General features: G+C 38.0%; 1 protein-coding gene across 2 annotated transcripts in view; it reads left to right on the top strand.

Moving 5' to 3' along the window:
• Positions 1-15029, top strand: part of LOC107754801 (dysbindin-like) — a 36370-nt gene extending 21341 nt beyond the window's left edge. The window contains exons 2-4 of one of the 2 annotated variants that reach the window (XM_016571388.1): positions 8788-8946; positions 12165-12299; positions 14142-15029. In XM_016571388.1, coding sequence (XP_016426874.1) covers positions 8788-8946; positions 12165-12299; positions 14142-14431 — 584 coding nt within the window. In that variant the 3' untranslated portion in view covers positions 14432-15029. Of the gene's footprint in view, positions 1-8787; positions 8947-12155; positions 12300-14141 lie in introns of both variants that reach the window. The other variant, XM_016571387.1, reaches the window with a different exon arrangement.
• Positions 15030-15716: the final 687 nt, after the last annotated feature.

Genomic DNA, 15716 nt, shown 5'->3' with positions numbered 1-15716 from the left:
TTATTGATGTGTGAAAGAATCCAATCACGATATGTGTGCATACTTGGGCAGACGCAGACAGGAAATCAGTACCGTGCTGCAGCTCTCCTGAGAGCACTTCAATCAAACTCTACATAGCCTTCATTTATTAAACATCTTCTATCTCTGTCTGGAACCATTAGGAATGGCAAGACTAACACTGGCAGTGAACTCCTGTTTAACACACTGAGCACCTTTACACGAGCAAATAAAATCAGCTTTTGGCTTAGTATTTTTAATCATTTACTCTGACATCCATTTGCGAGGCGCCGTCATCATGCAAAGAATCTGCGCAAAGGATCATGGGAGCCCGAAGTGTCCATCAGTTGTACCCTTCGAAATCCTTCATTCCGAAGGGCACTTTGAAGTGGCCAGTTTTGAGCACTTCGGTTTGGAACGACCCTTCAATATGTCGGCCATGATTGTTTTCACTCCGTAGTGCCCTTCGGAGGGCGATATATCCTGTTTGGAACGCACCGTTTGTATGTCTCCCTAGTCTATCACACCTGATTCAACTCATCAGCTCATTAGTGGAGACTGCAAGACCTGAAGTGGGTGTGTCAGATATAGGGAGACATACAAAATGTGCAGTGCTGGGGTACTTCATGGAGAGGTTTGAGAACCACTGGTGTACAGTAATTGTGTTTTTATGTTCTTTACGGGAGATCAAGCTCTTTCTCCAAACACATGCTGAGGTTTCTTGTAGTGAATTAAAATGACCTATTTCTCAGCACTAGATAGAGAGCAGTCCAGACAGGATCAGCGTGACTCAGTCTATAGGAGGTTCACACTCGTACCATCCTACACTGAAGGGTGCTGGCATGCAGGAATGCTGGAACACAACAGCAGACTCATCAGGCTAAATGAACAATGGCAAGAAGAGAGAATGCAGCCTGTGGACTTCCTTCCATTTGTGTCTGTGTCCAATAAACCATGTAGTTCTGTAGGCCTCTCATTGGTGAAGATCTCCCTCTCTCGCTGTGAGAGAGGAAAAAAATGAGGCCAGTAAGATTCACTGCTGACTCCAAATGAAATGTGGTTTATTGATGTGTGAAAGAATCCAATCACGATATGTGTGCATACTTGGGCAGACGCAGACAGGAAATCAGTACCGTGCTGCAGCTCTCCTGAGAGCACTTCAATCAAACTCTACATAGCCTTCATTTATTAAACATCTTCTATCTCTGTCTGGAACCATTAGGAATGGCAAGACTAACACTGGCAGTGAACTCCTGTTTAACACACTGAGCACCTTTACACGAGCAAATAAAATCAGCTTTTGGCTTAGTATTTTTAATCATTTACTCTGACATCCATTTGCAATCTGTTAGTGTCATTCACACCATTAAGTTAAAAAATAAAGCAAAATGTAGCATGAAAGGTCACTATAGGACAAAAACATACACAAGTACACCAAAACATTTGGTCCCAATGTACATAAACACAACGCAATGTACAGACAACAAACATTTTGCATTACTGTGATGGTGTCAAATATAAATTTTGTTGTAAAGAGCCGGGGGGTGAAAACTTTTTGAATTTGAAGATCAAGGTAAATTGTGCTTAATTTGTCTTCCGGGAAACAAAATAAGAAAAATTGGGACATCTTCATCCTGTTCAAAAGTTGGGTTATTTTTATAATTTCAGCTATTTTTTTTGTCTTGTGGACTAAATGTAAACATCTTTTATGTAAAATATCTTACTCAGGACAGTACTAAATAAAAAATAACAGGCATTTTGCATGATCTCTCTTATTTTGTTAAAATTATTCACATTTTCACAGATTCTGCAAGGGGTTCCCAAACTTTCGCATGCCACTGTATCAGTAAGCAGTGAAGCACTGTTTAATTGAAGATTATGCCAAACAACTTAAGGTTTTCTTCATTATAATATCAGGACAATTGTATTACCAGGCCATTATTGACTTAATGCAATCAAAGAAATAATAATAATTTAAATTAACCTAAATTCTGAAACTAAAAACATGCACATCATAGATGACACACAGTTGTTGTATGTGTGAATTGCATTTTTAATGTATTTATTATGCAATCACATTTGTCACTCTTAAATATCTACAGTAGCCATTAAATCCTATAATCATCCCTGGTCTTGCATTGTATTATTATGAATTACATTACATTTTGCAGTAGCAGGCCTAAAGCTAACCCTCGTATAGTTGTATTCATTTGCAATTAAAATGGCATTATCATAGTTAGCAGTCTGATCCTTCGTGTGCTGCTTTAATCTCTCTCGTGAACAGCCACGCTTTCCCTCTCACCCTGCCTTAGTGTCAATCCTAACCACCTCACACTTAAAACCCCTCACGTAGCGTACAAAATAACATGCAATCTCATGACAAGATGCTACGGAGCTCTGAATGAGGCCAAATTAGATAGAGCACGGCACAGTATGAGACGCAGGTGTCTCCACACAAAGACTGAGACGTGAACTACTGCTGGTGTGAATGAGTCTTTACAACAGCCCATATGGCAAACCAAGCACATCATCTTCCACTCAATAGTGCTCACTCCACTCGCAGCACACGTCTCTGTTGTTTCTACGGCCCTACAATCTGTCATTGCAATTACACACACGTGAAGCCATTACAAGAACACAAACCAAGATAGATGGAGTGTGTGTAGGGGTATTCTGTGGGCAATCATTCATGCTCTCATTGAGGAATGACACAGTCAATAAGTAGATCCAATTAATCAGCATTAAATCACACAGCCAGATGACTGCCATCAGAATGATGACTATTAAGCCTCCTTTCCCTCTCTATCTCTGGGGATCATCTCATTACGTTCTTCAGGTCACCACCTGCTCTCTTGTGCCTGCATCTCACCTCTAGGACTTACCAAAATTCTTCTTTTTATATGGTAAAGAGGAATAAAATTGTCTGGGCACAGTCAATGAGTACACAGATACGTCATGACTTCAGATAAGGACTAAACACACAAGAGCATCCTGGGAACTCTGGCACCGGTGAACAGTTTGTTTGGCTTTGCAGAAAATTAAACATCGTCTTCAGGAACAGTTAAGCATTCACAGCCCCTGTGAAAAACAAGTGCGCTTATTTGCACTGAATGTGCACTTGGAGTGTACATCACATTTTATATTTTAAAAAAACTGTACATGCAGATAATATATTAATGACATAAAAGGTCATTAAGTGTACTTAAAGAGAGTACATGTTCATGGCCGTTTCTTAACTCACTTAAAGACTTTTAAAAAGAGCACTTTGTAATCATTAAAAAGAAGTAAAAGTATAAATTAAGTTTTACTTAAATGTACATTTATGTTGTAGTTTTAAGTCTTGTCATGCTTTAAAGTAGACTTATGTAAAGTACTTAACTGTAGTGTGTTATTTGAAATGACATTTCATATATTATTAAATATAATGTACTAAATTGCAACTACATTATAAATGTCTAATTACAAATACATGTTTCAAGTCAAATAACATTAAAGGATTTAGTTTACCATAAATGCTTGATGGTACATTCAGCATTACACTTTAAACATATTTTTAATAGAATATAAATATGTAATTAAATACTACTCAAGCATGCCAAAAAGCAACCTTAAGTTTAGCCAAGTGCATTTAACATTAAACTATAATATATTTTAATCTAATTGCAATTAACAGGCAGTTAAACATCTGAAAACATTACATTCAATTCACACTTAAGTATATTCCTTTGAAGTATGTTATTTGGGTCATAAGTAAAAAAGCCACATGAATCCAAATGATATTTTTTGTGTGAGAAACCTGTTGAAATTTAAGTTGTTATTCACTACTAATCGTCCCCTTAATAGTGAGCTCTTAACTCGAGAACAGTTGCAACTTGATCTTAGAGTCAGTGAATCAAATTGATCAGCACGATTCATGAAAAATTTTAATTGAAAAGAATAACTTATTAAGAATCAAACAGCACTTTTTTTCTCTGATGAACATGCCAGGCAGAGCTAGGCCACATGTGAATAATTATTATATATATTTTATTCACTTCCTCACACAAAGCTATCGTATGTCTCCCAGAAATATAGCATAAAAGTTGTTGAATTTTTGAGTTTATGTTCCACAGAAATAGAAAGCCATGGGTTTGGTACAACATGAGGTTGATTAAATCATGAGAGCATTTTCATTTTTGGATGAACTGACCCCTTATGTTGCCCAAATCGTTCTTCCAAAGTGGAAGTTATAACTGGAACAACACAGATATCCTGTGTATTCAAAGTTGGGAACACTGTGGCTGTGAGCAGATGGGAGTTTTTATACAGGATCCAAGAGCTCTTGAATTCTGCAGATTCTCCAGTGGACGATTAAAGGCCAGTTCACACCAAGAATGAGAACTATAACAATAACTATAACCAATAACGTTTTAAAAATCGCTGTAGAGTGCAACCATAATGATAATGACAGGGAAATTATATCATGGGGATCGCTTTCATAGCAGTTATGTTGTTACATCTTACTATAAACAGAGCTCTATTGTGTGTTGTGTGGATATTATGCAGCTAATGTAGTTAAAGTTATTGGTGTGAATGGACTTTCGGACAATAAATTCAATGAGATGTCTCTGTCCAATATTGAAACTGTCCAAGTGCTACAATTTAAGAATTGGAAGCAATTTAGAACAGGAAAGTGTCATTTTTGCTAACATTCCTTGACTGATTCTTGAGTCCACTAATAGGCCGGGGCCCCACTAGGGGGCCTCAGCAAATTTCTAAGGGGGTCACACAAGACTTAGAATGATTTAAAATCAAACAAAATAAATGTTGTTTCTTTTTTTTCTGAAGAAATACAAACATAAATAGCGATGAAAGTCAAAATATTAAATGTCATGGATGAAAATTTACTGAGTAATCTATTTTGTAGAGGAGACGATTTTGAAGACAATGGTAGGTCTATTATTAAAATCTGTTGACTTTAGCAATCTTTGTTGCATTATAATTGTGAAAGTTCAAAAAATGGAAAATGCACTTCTCAAGTTTTTATTTTTTCCAAAGTTTGCATGACATTAACTCAATAAGTATTAAATATATCTTAATATCCTATTTTGGATTTAGGTTCTTAACAAAAATTTTTAAGGTCTACATTGTTCTTTTCCAAAGATATGGATATTTGAATGCTACTCCATGAGTCAATTGTTAAATTGTACACATTTTCAGTGAGCAAAAACCAAAATGTGGGTCACTTTGCATTCAGCTGATACTTTTTTTCAATTAAAGATGACTGTCGAAATAATGTTGAAACTAGAAATGTATCTTGTATAAAAGTTGCAGTATTCTCTAGGCCTCTAGAAGACTGTATTTCTTAACTCAAAACTTTCTAGTCCTCTTAAAGACTCAGTGTTCTTTGAGAAAGTGAGGAGGTTCAGTCTCAGGTCAGTGCATCTGGACAGCAGCAGCAAAGACTGAAGCTCCTATCAAGAGAAATAACAGTCTGAAGGAGAACTGGACTTCTAACACAAGCTGAACTGTCTTTTTGAGCAGTGCTATCTTAGAGGAAATTCTCTAAGATGACACTTTGGGAGCAAAATCAGTCTGGCAGGCTGAGAACAGAATATTACATGTCTCTATTCCACGCTGTCATGCACAGACCCTTCTATTGCTCTTAGTCATAATCACATTACAACATCCACACAAACACACATGCATATGCACAGAGCATCATTAAATTAACTGTAATGGGCCATTATATACTAATAACTTGCATTAGTGTGACAGAATGAATATATAATGATTACAAAATGGAAACAGAAGGAACATTAATCATGTTGTAGACATGCTAAATGGTTACTTTAGTATGAGGTATATAGATGTTATAGATTAAGAATGTGAGTCCACACTTCAAAACAGAGGAAAGTTTGATTCAAGTCTATTCAAAAGTGTATTGGAGTGTGTGTGTGTGTGTGTGTGTGCTGTGAGCAGGCCTTTGGTCAAAGAGTGAAATGAAATGGCAAATGAAGAAAAGACATGCGTGCACTGGAGCACAACTCTTTGATGAAAGACCAGAGACCAGAACTGCTTCCCTCAGGATGAACACAGCCATTAATTAATACACACAACACACACACACACACACACACACACACACGCGCACGCACGCACGCACACACGCACGCACACACGCAATGTTTTATCTGTGCTTTCTCTTAAAATGAATATGAGCACACTTACTTTTATCCACAATCAAGTTACTGATGCAACACACACTCACAGTCAGGTCTCTGCAGCCCAATAAAGGAGCCGTACTTTTCCACATTCACTTCAGCCCACAGAAGAGCAAAAACAGGCAGTAAAATAGACAGAAAACAACAGAGATACAGTATGCAGACACCTGGAATTCCTGAAAGCTGGTAAATACGGGATAGACAGAGCCCTCATCTTCCCACAAACACTAAACAAGCACAGTCATTAGTTATTACTGAATATGTGGTTGATTCTTACAGTATGCGTGCAGGACTATAAGTAGCCTACCACATCAAAAACAATTATCAAGCTAAAAGTCAAAAATAAATATTTAAATAAACACTTTACAAACTGACCACTAAATTGCCATATTTAGTTATTTTTTTTAAATCAAGTTAAAAGCAATTAAATATAACAATAACACAATACACAAACACACACACATACACGTTACTTTTTATGGTCAATTAGCTCAGTGTTTCCCAACCGGGGTGCCGTGGCACCCTGGGGTGCCGTCTGTCGAGAGCAGGGGTGCCTTGTAAAAAATTATTTTTTAATATTTTTTAATTGCTAAAATGTTCAAAAAAGCATCTATTATATAATATCCATTTCTGATGTCGCCAATAATTAGAGATGTGTGCGCTCCACTCGTATACCGTTCATGCTCATCGGAACAGCAAGTCCACTCAAAAGTCGAGCTGACAGGAAACATCGATGTAGTACAGTATAGTTTCTGACATTTTTTAATAATATTAAAAATATCTGTATGACATTATATTCTGCAGTTCTTCCCTGTTGTACCGAATATCTATACTTTTCAAATGATCATATCGAAGTTAGAAATTGAAATATTGTGACAAAATTAATTTTGTAGGGTGCCACAAGTTTGTTAAAATTTCCAAAGGGTGCCGCGACAAAAAAAAGGTTGGGAAACACTGAATTAGCTTTCTACTGCATGATAGTGTACTGCTAAATTGACAAACATCTTTTAGCAGGCAATTTACAGTCTCTCTTATTGATGACTCATACTGAAATAAATTTTTTTTTAAAAATTTACTGTTATTGCAGTTTTTTGCTATTAAATGTGCATTCAGCAGTTCTTTAGCTAGCATTAGCATCACTGTTCTTCATGTACACCACTGCGGTCAGCATGACACATATATTAGTGCATTTTAGAGAGCTGTCTATACAGTTAATTCATTCTCTTACCTGTCCAACACAAATGAAGCAACTTGGCATCACAACGGATTTTCTCCGTCATCAAATCTTTCCACCTTGTGTATGCTGTAGCTGTGTTTACGCTTGTCTTTGACAGTCTTTCTGTCTTCTGGCTTTAGACCTTTAAGGCTTCTTCAGTCGTACAGATAGTGTTCTCCTCAAATCATTAGGTAAGGTAGAAAATTATATATTAAGATCATGTTCCATGAAGATATTTTGTAAATTTCCTACTGTAAATATATCAAAACGTAATTTTTGATTAGTAATATGCAAGGACTTCATTTCGAAAACTTTAAAGGCGATTTTCTCTATTTCGATTTTTTTGCACCCTCAGATTCCAGATGTAACCCTTCTCTGGGTGTGTTTAATCAGTTGGCGCACAGGAGCCTGATGTCCCGGCTAGTTGTCATAAACATGCATAAAAAACCTTCATATTCATGACATGTGTCACGTCATGATTATGAAGGTGTCATGTCAGTCTTATGCACACCCCTTCAAGTAAAGTGTAACCGCTTATTTATTCAGCTTTCAGATGATGTATAAATCTCAATTTCAAAAAATGGTCCCTTATGACTGGTTTTGTGGTCCAGGGGTCACAATTTTAGCTCTTGGTGTTACAAACAACACTATGCTACTAGCATTAACGGAGGCTGCAGCCAATGAGCACGAGGATTCTCTCAGCAGTTTAGTGAAACACCGCAGACCTTTATAATTATATAAACAATTTAATTTAATAGTAATTTAATAATTTATTAAAAAAAAAAAATTGTAAAACTATTATGAGTACAATCTTCATCTTATGTGAGTTTACACAATTCTACTCTTTGCCCAATTGACTCATTATTTCCTAATGTTTAAATGATTTTAAATTAAAACCAAACTACTTAAAGCACCCTTAATGCGGCAAAATGAAATAAATAAATAAATCATTAGATAGATAAACTGACCATTCAGATCCGCCACCATGTTAAACCATATAGCACACAGGGCTATGACGGCATTCTCCAGACAGTTTTAGGAAAATGTGGACTAGTTATGTCTTGCCAGAACACCTCTTTACCTGTGAATACGCTGATTCAGATCAAGCTGTGCAGAGCAGAGATTTAATCTAAATCTTTGTTTTTATGTCCTTTAAAGATATCTTGGAGAATACTCAGACTTTGACACTTTTTTATGACTTTTTTTTATGGTTGCATGTTGTATGCAAGTCTTTTGAAATGCTAGTTTACATCTCTGAATTGAAATGTCTTGCATGGGTGATTTAATTTTCAGAGAGTTTTAACAGGTTTGGTTAAGAAAACCTTTAACAAAGTTTGTATTATCACCTTTCTTTTTGTCCTCCAATCACAGCGGAGCTGGAGCTGGAGCATGCTCAGAGAGTACCGGAGGCAGAGTCTGTCCAGCCACAGGTAAAGCTAAAGGACAGGCAAAAGTTTTTTGAGGAGGCTTTTCAGCAGGACATGGAGCACTACCTGTCCACAGGATACCTACAGATCGCAGAGAGAAGAGGTGAGCTATGCCCATTCCCTCGGCTCAAACCTGGACCAGATCAAAATGTGCCAGACACAGTAATACAAACAGAAACTATTTTCCAAAAAGTAAATATGCTGTATCCCGTGTGAATAATTTAACAAACCTTGTCTGTTTAGATGGACTGGTACAAAAACACTCAGTAGTCTTTATTACAAATATTGGCGCTCCAAAAGTGAACCGTACCGAGCCGTACCGTGCCGTACCATGCAGTGTAAAAGCGCCATAAGAGTGCCGGGTCCACAGCACTCAAGATATTGCACTGGGGATGCTATTCCCAGTCTTGAATCAGATAAACTGAGTGTTGCTTTCATCTTCCAACTGGTCAATTTGTACAATAGCTCAGGGGACACATAGTGCATGGGAATGTACAAAAGAGCAGCTGAAGAGAGTTGTTGTGGAACTGCAAGTCCAATGGGTAATGCTGCCTGCATTAATGGCTACCAAAAGCCTACAGTTCTGCTTATGCTCACAACTCTGTGTTTTTATACTTGTAAAAACTCTTTTCATGTAACCTTAATGTTACACTGTGTCAAAATTAAAACTTATAGACCCTGCATTAAGCAGCACATAAATGTGTTGAATGAACAGTTATACTGTTTCTTGTATGTAAAATTCAAAATTCTGTTTTATTGGAGAAATAATCCACTTCAACTGTGATAAAGTATGCAAATGCTGTGGAGCATTGGAGTATCTCCAACTGGACGCGGCAAATCTCACCAATCAGTAAAATTACACGCATCTGATGTCAAGCACACCTTTTAAGAAGGCAGGGCTAAGATCTACCATTGGGTCATAAAGAAACCAAGGCTAGGATTAACATTTTGGTCAATAAGTAAGAGGGGCCATGAACAGCTATTGGGTCATAAAGAAAGCAGGGTTAAGATCAGTCAATGGGTCATTAAAAAGAGAGGGCTAAGATCAGCCAATGGCTTATTAGGAGACAAGGCTAAAATCAGCCAATGGGCCATAAAGAAAGTGGGACCAAGATCAGCCATAGGGTCATTACGAGGGTGGGGTTAGGATCAGCCAGTGGGTCATAAAGAAAGCAGGGTTATGATCAACTAGTGGGTCACTAAGAAGGTGGGGTTAGGATCAGCCAATTGTTCATTAGGAAGGTGGGGTTAGGATTAGCCAGTGGATCATAAAGTAGTGGGGCTAAAATCAGCCAATGGGTCATTAGGAAACCACTACTAAGATCAGCCAATGGGTCATTAAGAAGGTGGGGTAAGGGTCAGCCAGTGTGCCCTAAAGTAGATATGGAATTAGATCAGCCACTGGGTCATAAATAAAGCAGGGTTAAGATCAGTCAATGGGTCATAAAGAAGGCAGGGTTAGGATCAGCTAGTGGGTCATTAAAGGAGTCATCAGATGTCCATTTTCCACAAGTTGATATGATTCTTTAGGGTCTTATTGAAAAGTCTATACCATACTTAGGTTAAAATTTCTTTAAATGCTAATGAGCTCTGCTCACCCTGCCCCTCTCTTCAGTGGGGTGACGAGCAGTTCTCTGAGAGACTGTAAACTTTAGCCGCATTTAGCTGCGGAACTTGCTAACTAGCATGTTATTAGGAAAGGCGATTTGCAAAGATTCATTAAAAAAAAACCTTATACTCAATTCTTCTGTAGGTGAGGCTGGATCACGAATGATTTGCGCGAACATAGACGCATTTAGGTAGATCGGGGGGTGCATTCCCTTCAAAAACAAATGTAATCCACTGCGTCTTCAGCGGCTCAGATGTCGGAAGCGCCAGTGTCAATCAATAGTCGTGGGAGGGGCCTTTACAGAACTATGTCACTCTGCAAAGAATTTTAAGATTTTTATCATTTATAGGGTGGATGTGTACACACATTTATGTTCAAACAACATATACAAGTGGATTTTGCTTCCGATGACCCCTTTAAATGGTTAGTTCACCCAAAAATGAAAATTCTGTCATTAATTACTCACCCTCATGTCGTTCCAAACTCATAAGACCTTTGTTCGTCTTCAGAACACAAATTAAGATATTTTTGATGAAATCTGAGGGCTCTCTGACCCTCCATAGACAGCAACGCAACTGAAATGTTCCCAGGTCCAGAAACGTAGCAAGGATACTTTTCGTGTGCAAAGAAAACAAAAATAACATAATTTATTCAACAATTCTTCTCCCCAAGTTACAGTCTTCCACCATTTTGGAGTTACCACAGCGCATGCTCACGCTTTCCCCTGATCAGCGCTGTTTATGTTCAGGAGAAAGTGCGCTCATGTGTCCTGGTACTCTCCAAAATGGTGGAAGACGGTAACTCGGGGAGAAGAATTGTTGAATAAAGTCGTTATTTTTGTTTTCTTTGCACACAAAAAGTATTCTTATAGCTTCACAAAATTGAAGTTGAGCCACTGATGTCACATGGATTGTTTTACCGATGTCCTTGATTTCATCAAAAATATCTTAATTTGTGTTCAAAAGATGAACGAAGGTCTTACAGGTTTGGAGCGACATGAGGGTGAGTAATTAATGACAGAATTTTCATTTTGGGGTGAACTAACTCTTTAAGAATGCAGGGTTAGGATCAGCTAGTCGGTCATTGCTGTTACATACATCAAGGTGGGAACATACATCAATTCTCTGTTAATCCTCTATTTTAATGGATCGGGACCAGGCAAGTTTTGGAGTATGGACTGAAATTGTGTTGTAAGAGTGTTTTGTGTCATTTCTCTTAAAGCATACACCCAGACTCTGAGTGTATGAGTGTGCGGTTGTGTTTGTGTCTCAATACTGTAAAGGGGAGCTAACATGTCTCTCTCTTTGCTGTCCACCTCCCTGTGCCGCTGCGCTCTTGCACAACCTTGAGGTACGCAGTTCACCGCTCTGCTTACTGATGTCACGCTCACACACGCACATGTGACGGGCATGCCTCACGCCGCAATCTGTGTTTGTGAAGCATGTGCTAATGACATCACAGAGTCAACATAACTGCAAGGTGACGAATCCAGGACATAGCTCAGTACATCAAATGAGATCTGACACAAGCAAATTTGCTCTTCTATTTGGCAAGAGTTGACTCACATGAAGGGTCTCTTCGTCCACAGAGATGCCAACTCCATGTGTTAAACGTTCATCCTGGACTCAAATCCTTGATACATCTTAGCGACTGAAGGGCGAGGTTGCAGGAAGTGATGCTATCGTTCTTCCTTTGGTTCACAGAGACAATAGGAAGCATGTCATCAATGGAGGTGAACGTGGACATGCTGGAGCAAATGGACCTGATGGACATGTCTGACCATGAGGCGTTGGACGTCTTTCTCAACTCTGGTGGCGAGGACAACAGTGTGGCTTCACCGTTACTGGGTATACATACATATAGTGACATTTCCCAACCATCAATCAATATTTTTACTCACTCTGTAGGTGTTACTGCTCTATCGTTATGTCATTTTTAAGTGGAGCCTGACTGATTTCCATAGATCTAAACCACTCTTAGCTAATGACGAAAGTGGCTCCCTGGTATTGCGTCCCTTCTTATGTTTAAAGAACTCTTTAGTTTCACTAATGCTGAGATGCCATTAAATTAGTGCTGACATTTACTGCCACCGTCAGCAGAACACGCTGAGATGATGTCTGATTGCATCCAGAGAAGAACAGACAGGTTTTACAATTATCACTAATTGCATTGAGCTGCACTGAAGGTCAAGTTCTCTGGATTATACAGGCAACATCAGGACACTGGACTTACTGTTCTAAAATCAAGTGCACTGCATCACTGTCTACAGTCTACATAAGCAGCTACTGTACCAACAAAAACAGCATAACTTAATTTAAAATGGAATCTGATTGTGATATTCGTTACATTTCACTAGAGAGTTTGATGCTAGCATGTCAACACAATTAATGCATATTCTATATAACTTTTTTTGTTATCAATACTGAGTAATTAAAGAAATGCAGTATATTTCCGTAAAAGTACAGATTTCACATATACCGTCTGCCATCTCGGATTAATTTCTCTGAAGTTTTAAAGTTGCAGTGAACAAAAGTAGCTACAGATCTTTTCTTCCATATTGTGATGCATATCCAAGTGTACAGAAAAAGACTAAATGTGGGGCGGGGCTTTGGCTGGACTTCGGATGTTGATTGGATTTTGAGATGTGGGTGTGGCAGATGAACCCAAGCTTGCAGGGACAGGGTTTACACAGACTAAATGACTAGAGAAGTCCTGCATACATCACCAGAAAGAAGTCACATACATGGATGAATCGATCACACAAACATCTATAAAAAGCATTTAGAAAGTAGATGGGATGTATTTTTATATAATGCAACTTTAAACATGTCGCAGTGAATTCTGGAAATGCCTTACTCCATGAAAAGTTCGTGCATGTTGCAATTACTGTAAATATTAAATGAAAACCCGAATGTTCTGCTCTGAGATGTTTAAATTATGCATTTCTCTGTGGCAACACTAGTAAAGGAATAGTTCACGCCCCAAATGAAAATTTCCTGAAAATCTTGCTCTCAGGTAGGGTTATAAAGGAGTGGACAATTTATGGAAAACGTTCCAAAAGTTTCCGAAATCCTGGAAAGTTTCCAAACATTGCAAACATTTCCCACCCGTTAGCAAACCTTTTCTCGGGCCATCCAGCATGTACACGAGTTTGTTACTTCATCAGAACAGAATTGGAGAAATTTAACATTACATCACTTGCTCACCAATGGATCCTCTGCAGTGAATGGGTGCCGTCAGAATGAGAGTCCAAACAGCCGATAAATACATCACAATAATTCACAAGTAATCCACACCACTCCAGTCCAGTTTTTGGGAACTGTGCAAGCGGTGCTTCATCGCTAAACGATTGCCCACAAAAGTTTCACTAAATTTAGATGAAAATTTGGGGACAAATAGATACATTTTCCATTGTCAGTAATGTAGTGATGCATCAAGCAAAACTCACAAAGATGGGACTTTCAAATTAAGCAGCTTTCTGTTGGTCACCACTAACTTGAACGGAATCTGTGTGGAGATTCTTTTTGTGAAACTCCAGATTCCTACTGAATTGACTGGAACTAGCCCGCAACATTTTGCAGAGCAACAGTAACAGATCTCCAGTATAACCTAAAAGTTGTCTGAGCAGTTCCTTACTTCTGAAGACAAATGAGCATTCTTAATCCCTTTTCTGAACGATTCTCTCTCAGGTCCTGATGTGGAGTCGTTCACCTCTGAGATCACTCTTCAGGTGCCCACACGGGCCGACCTGAGACACAAGCTGGCGTCGCTGTCCTCCACCTGCACGGACTCAGCCAGCCAGGACACGGAGGCGGGGGAAGAGGAGGAGGACGATGATAATGATGAGAGGGGACCAGCAGCCATCCCCGACTCTCCGCTTGTCCAGCCGGATCAGGGAGAGGTCGAGGAGGATGCCACGTTACCCGAAAGAGAACGAAACCAGCCAATCAAGAACTGTGAGAGCAGCAGCTCATCCTGAAAACACAGAGGACTGTAAAAGGAAGTGATGCACTTAGCGGTGTGCTATGCACTCGCGTCCAAAGGAAGAGTGTGCACTGGTGTTTAATGAAACCCTTTTGGTTTTTGTAAAGAAATCCTTTGTCGTGTGCTGTGCAGTGTGAAGCCCGATCCTGTGCCTGCCCTCCAAATCAATAAATATCTTTTATTCTGTTGGACGTTCACTGCATACAGCTGGTCTGCTGTTTGCCCCTCTGTGCCACTGTTGTCAGTTACAGTGTTATAACATACGCCATTATCTATATTATATTCTTGCCACTCTACAACTAGTTTGATCGGTCTCACATCTTGTAAATCCATACCTGGAGTATTTCCAGCTTTTAAAAATGGCTTTAGATTACAAATGTTCAAAAATGTATTCAAAAGGGATGTTTATGTCGTGAGGTACACGTCTGTCTCTGTATGTATAAAATCGATCATGCTTTAGAGGCCTCGGGCTCACCAGAGTGACTTTGATTATTATGATGAAAACAGCACAATTTAGGCTCTGGGCCAAGCTTCAATACTTTACATTGCCAGCCTGTTTCTACAGCAGGGAAAACCATGTGGAGATAGATACAGGAGCAAAATTAAAATGCAAAATTCAGCATTTAAATAGTCAGTTGTAGCAGATCCTTGACTGGTAAAATATGCTTAAAAATATATCATTCTGTGGACTGGTCTAATTGGTCTAGCACAAGGATTTTACACCAAGGGGTCCATAGGGAGTCTGTAGATTGACTGTTGTTGTTATTGTAATTACTACTACTACTACTACTACTTTGTTTTTTTTTAGAACAAAAATTACTATTACTAAATGCTTATAAAACAAAAAATTTAAAGACATTTTTTTTTTTACATTAAATTTTTTTTTACATTTTGATTACTATAGTATTACTACAACCACTATTAATAATAATAATAATAATACAAATTGTAAATCATTGTTATTACACTGCTAGTAGTACTAAATAGTAACTACATTTAATAAAGACTGATTGGGTAAAACGTATTATATTTAGTAGTACTTAATAGTTTAATATGTAAATAAAATTGTAGTACTTAAGATTGATTATAAGCACTATTTTTTGGAACAAAAATTACTATTACTAAAATTAAACAAAATTTACTACTAAAATTACTACTATTACTAAAAATTAAGTAAAAGTATTTTGATTAATGTAGTATTATTACTACAATCACTATTAAATAATAATAATAAATAATAATCATTAGTTTAATCAATAATAATTAATAATCAATTGTTG

The sequence above is a fragment of the Sinocyclocheilus rhinocerous genome, unplaced genomic scaffold (assembly GCF_001515625.1).
Source record: "Sinocyclocheilus rhinocerous isolate Xijiao unplaced genomic scaffold, SAMN03320098_v1.1 scaffold21, whole genome shotgun sequence".
Taxonomy (NCBI): domain Eukaryota; kingdom Metazoa; phylum Chordata; class Actinopteri; order Cypriniformes; family Cyprinidae; genus Sinocyclocheilus; species Sinocyclocheilus rhinocerous.
This window is presented reverse-complemented; position numbering and strand designations above follow the sequence as displayed.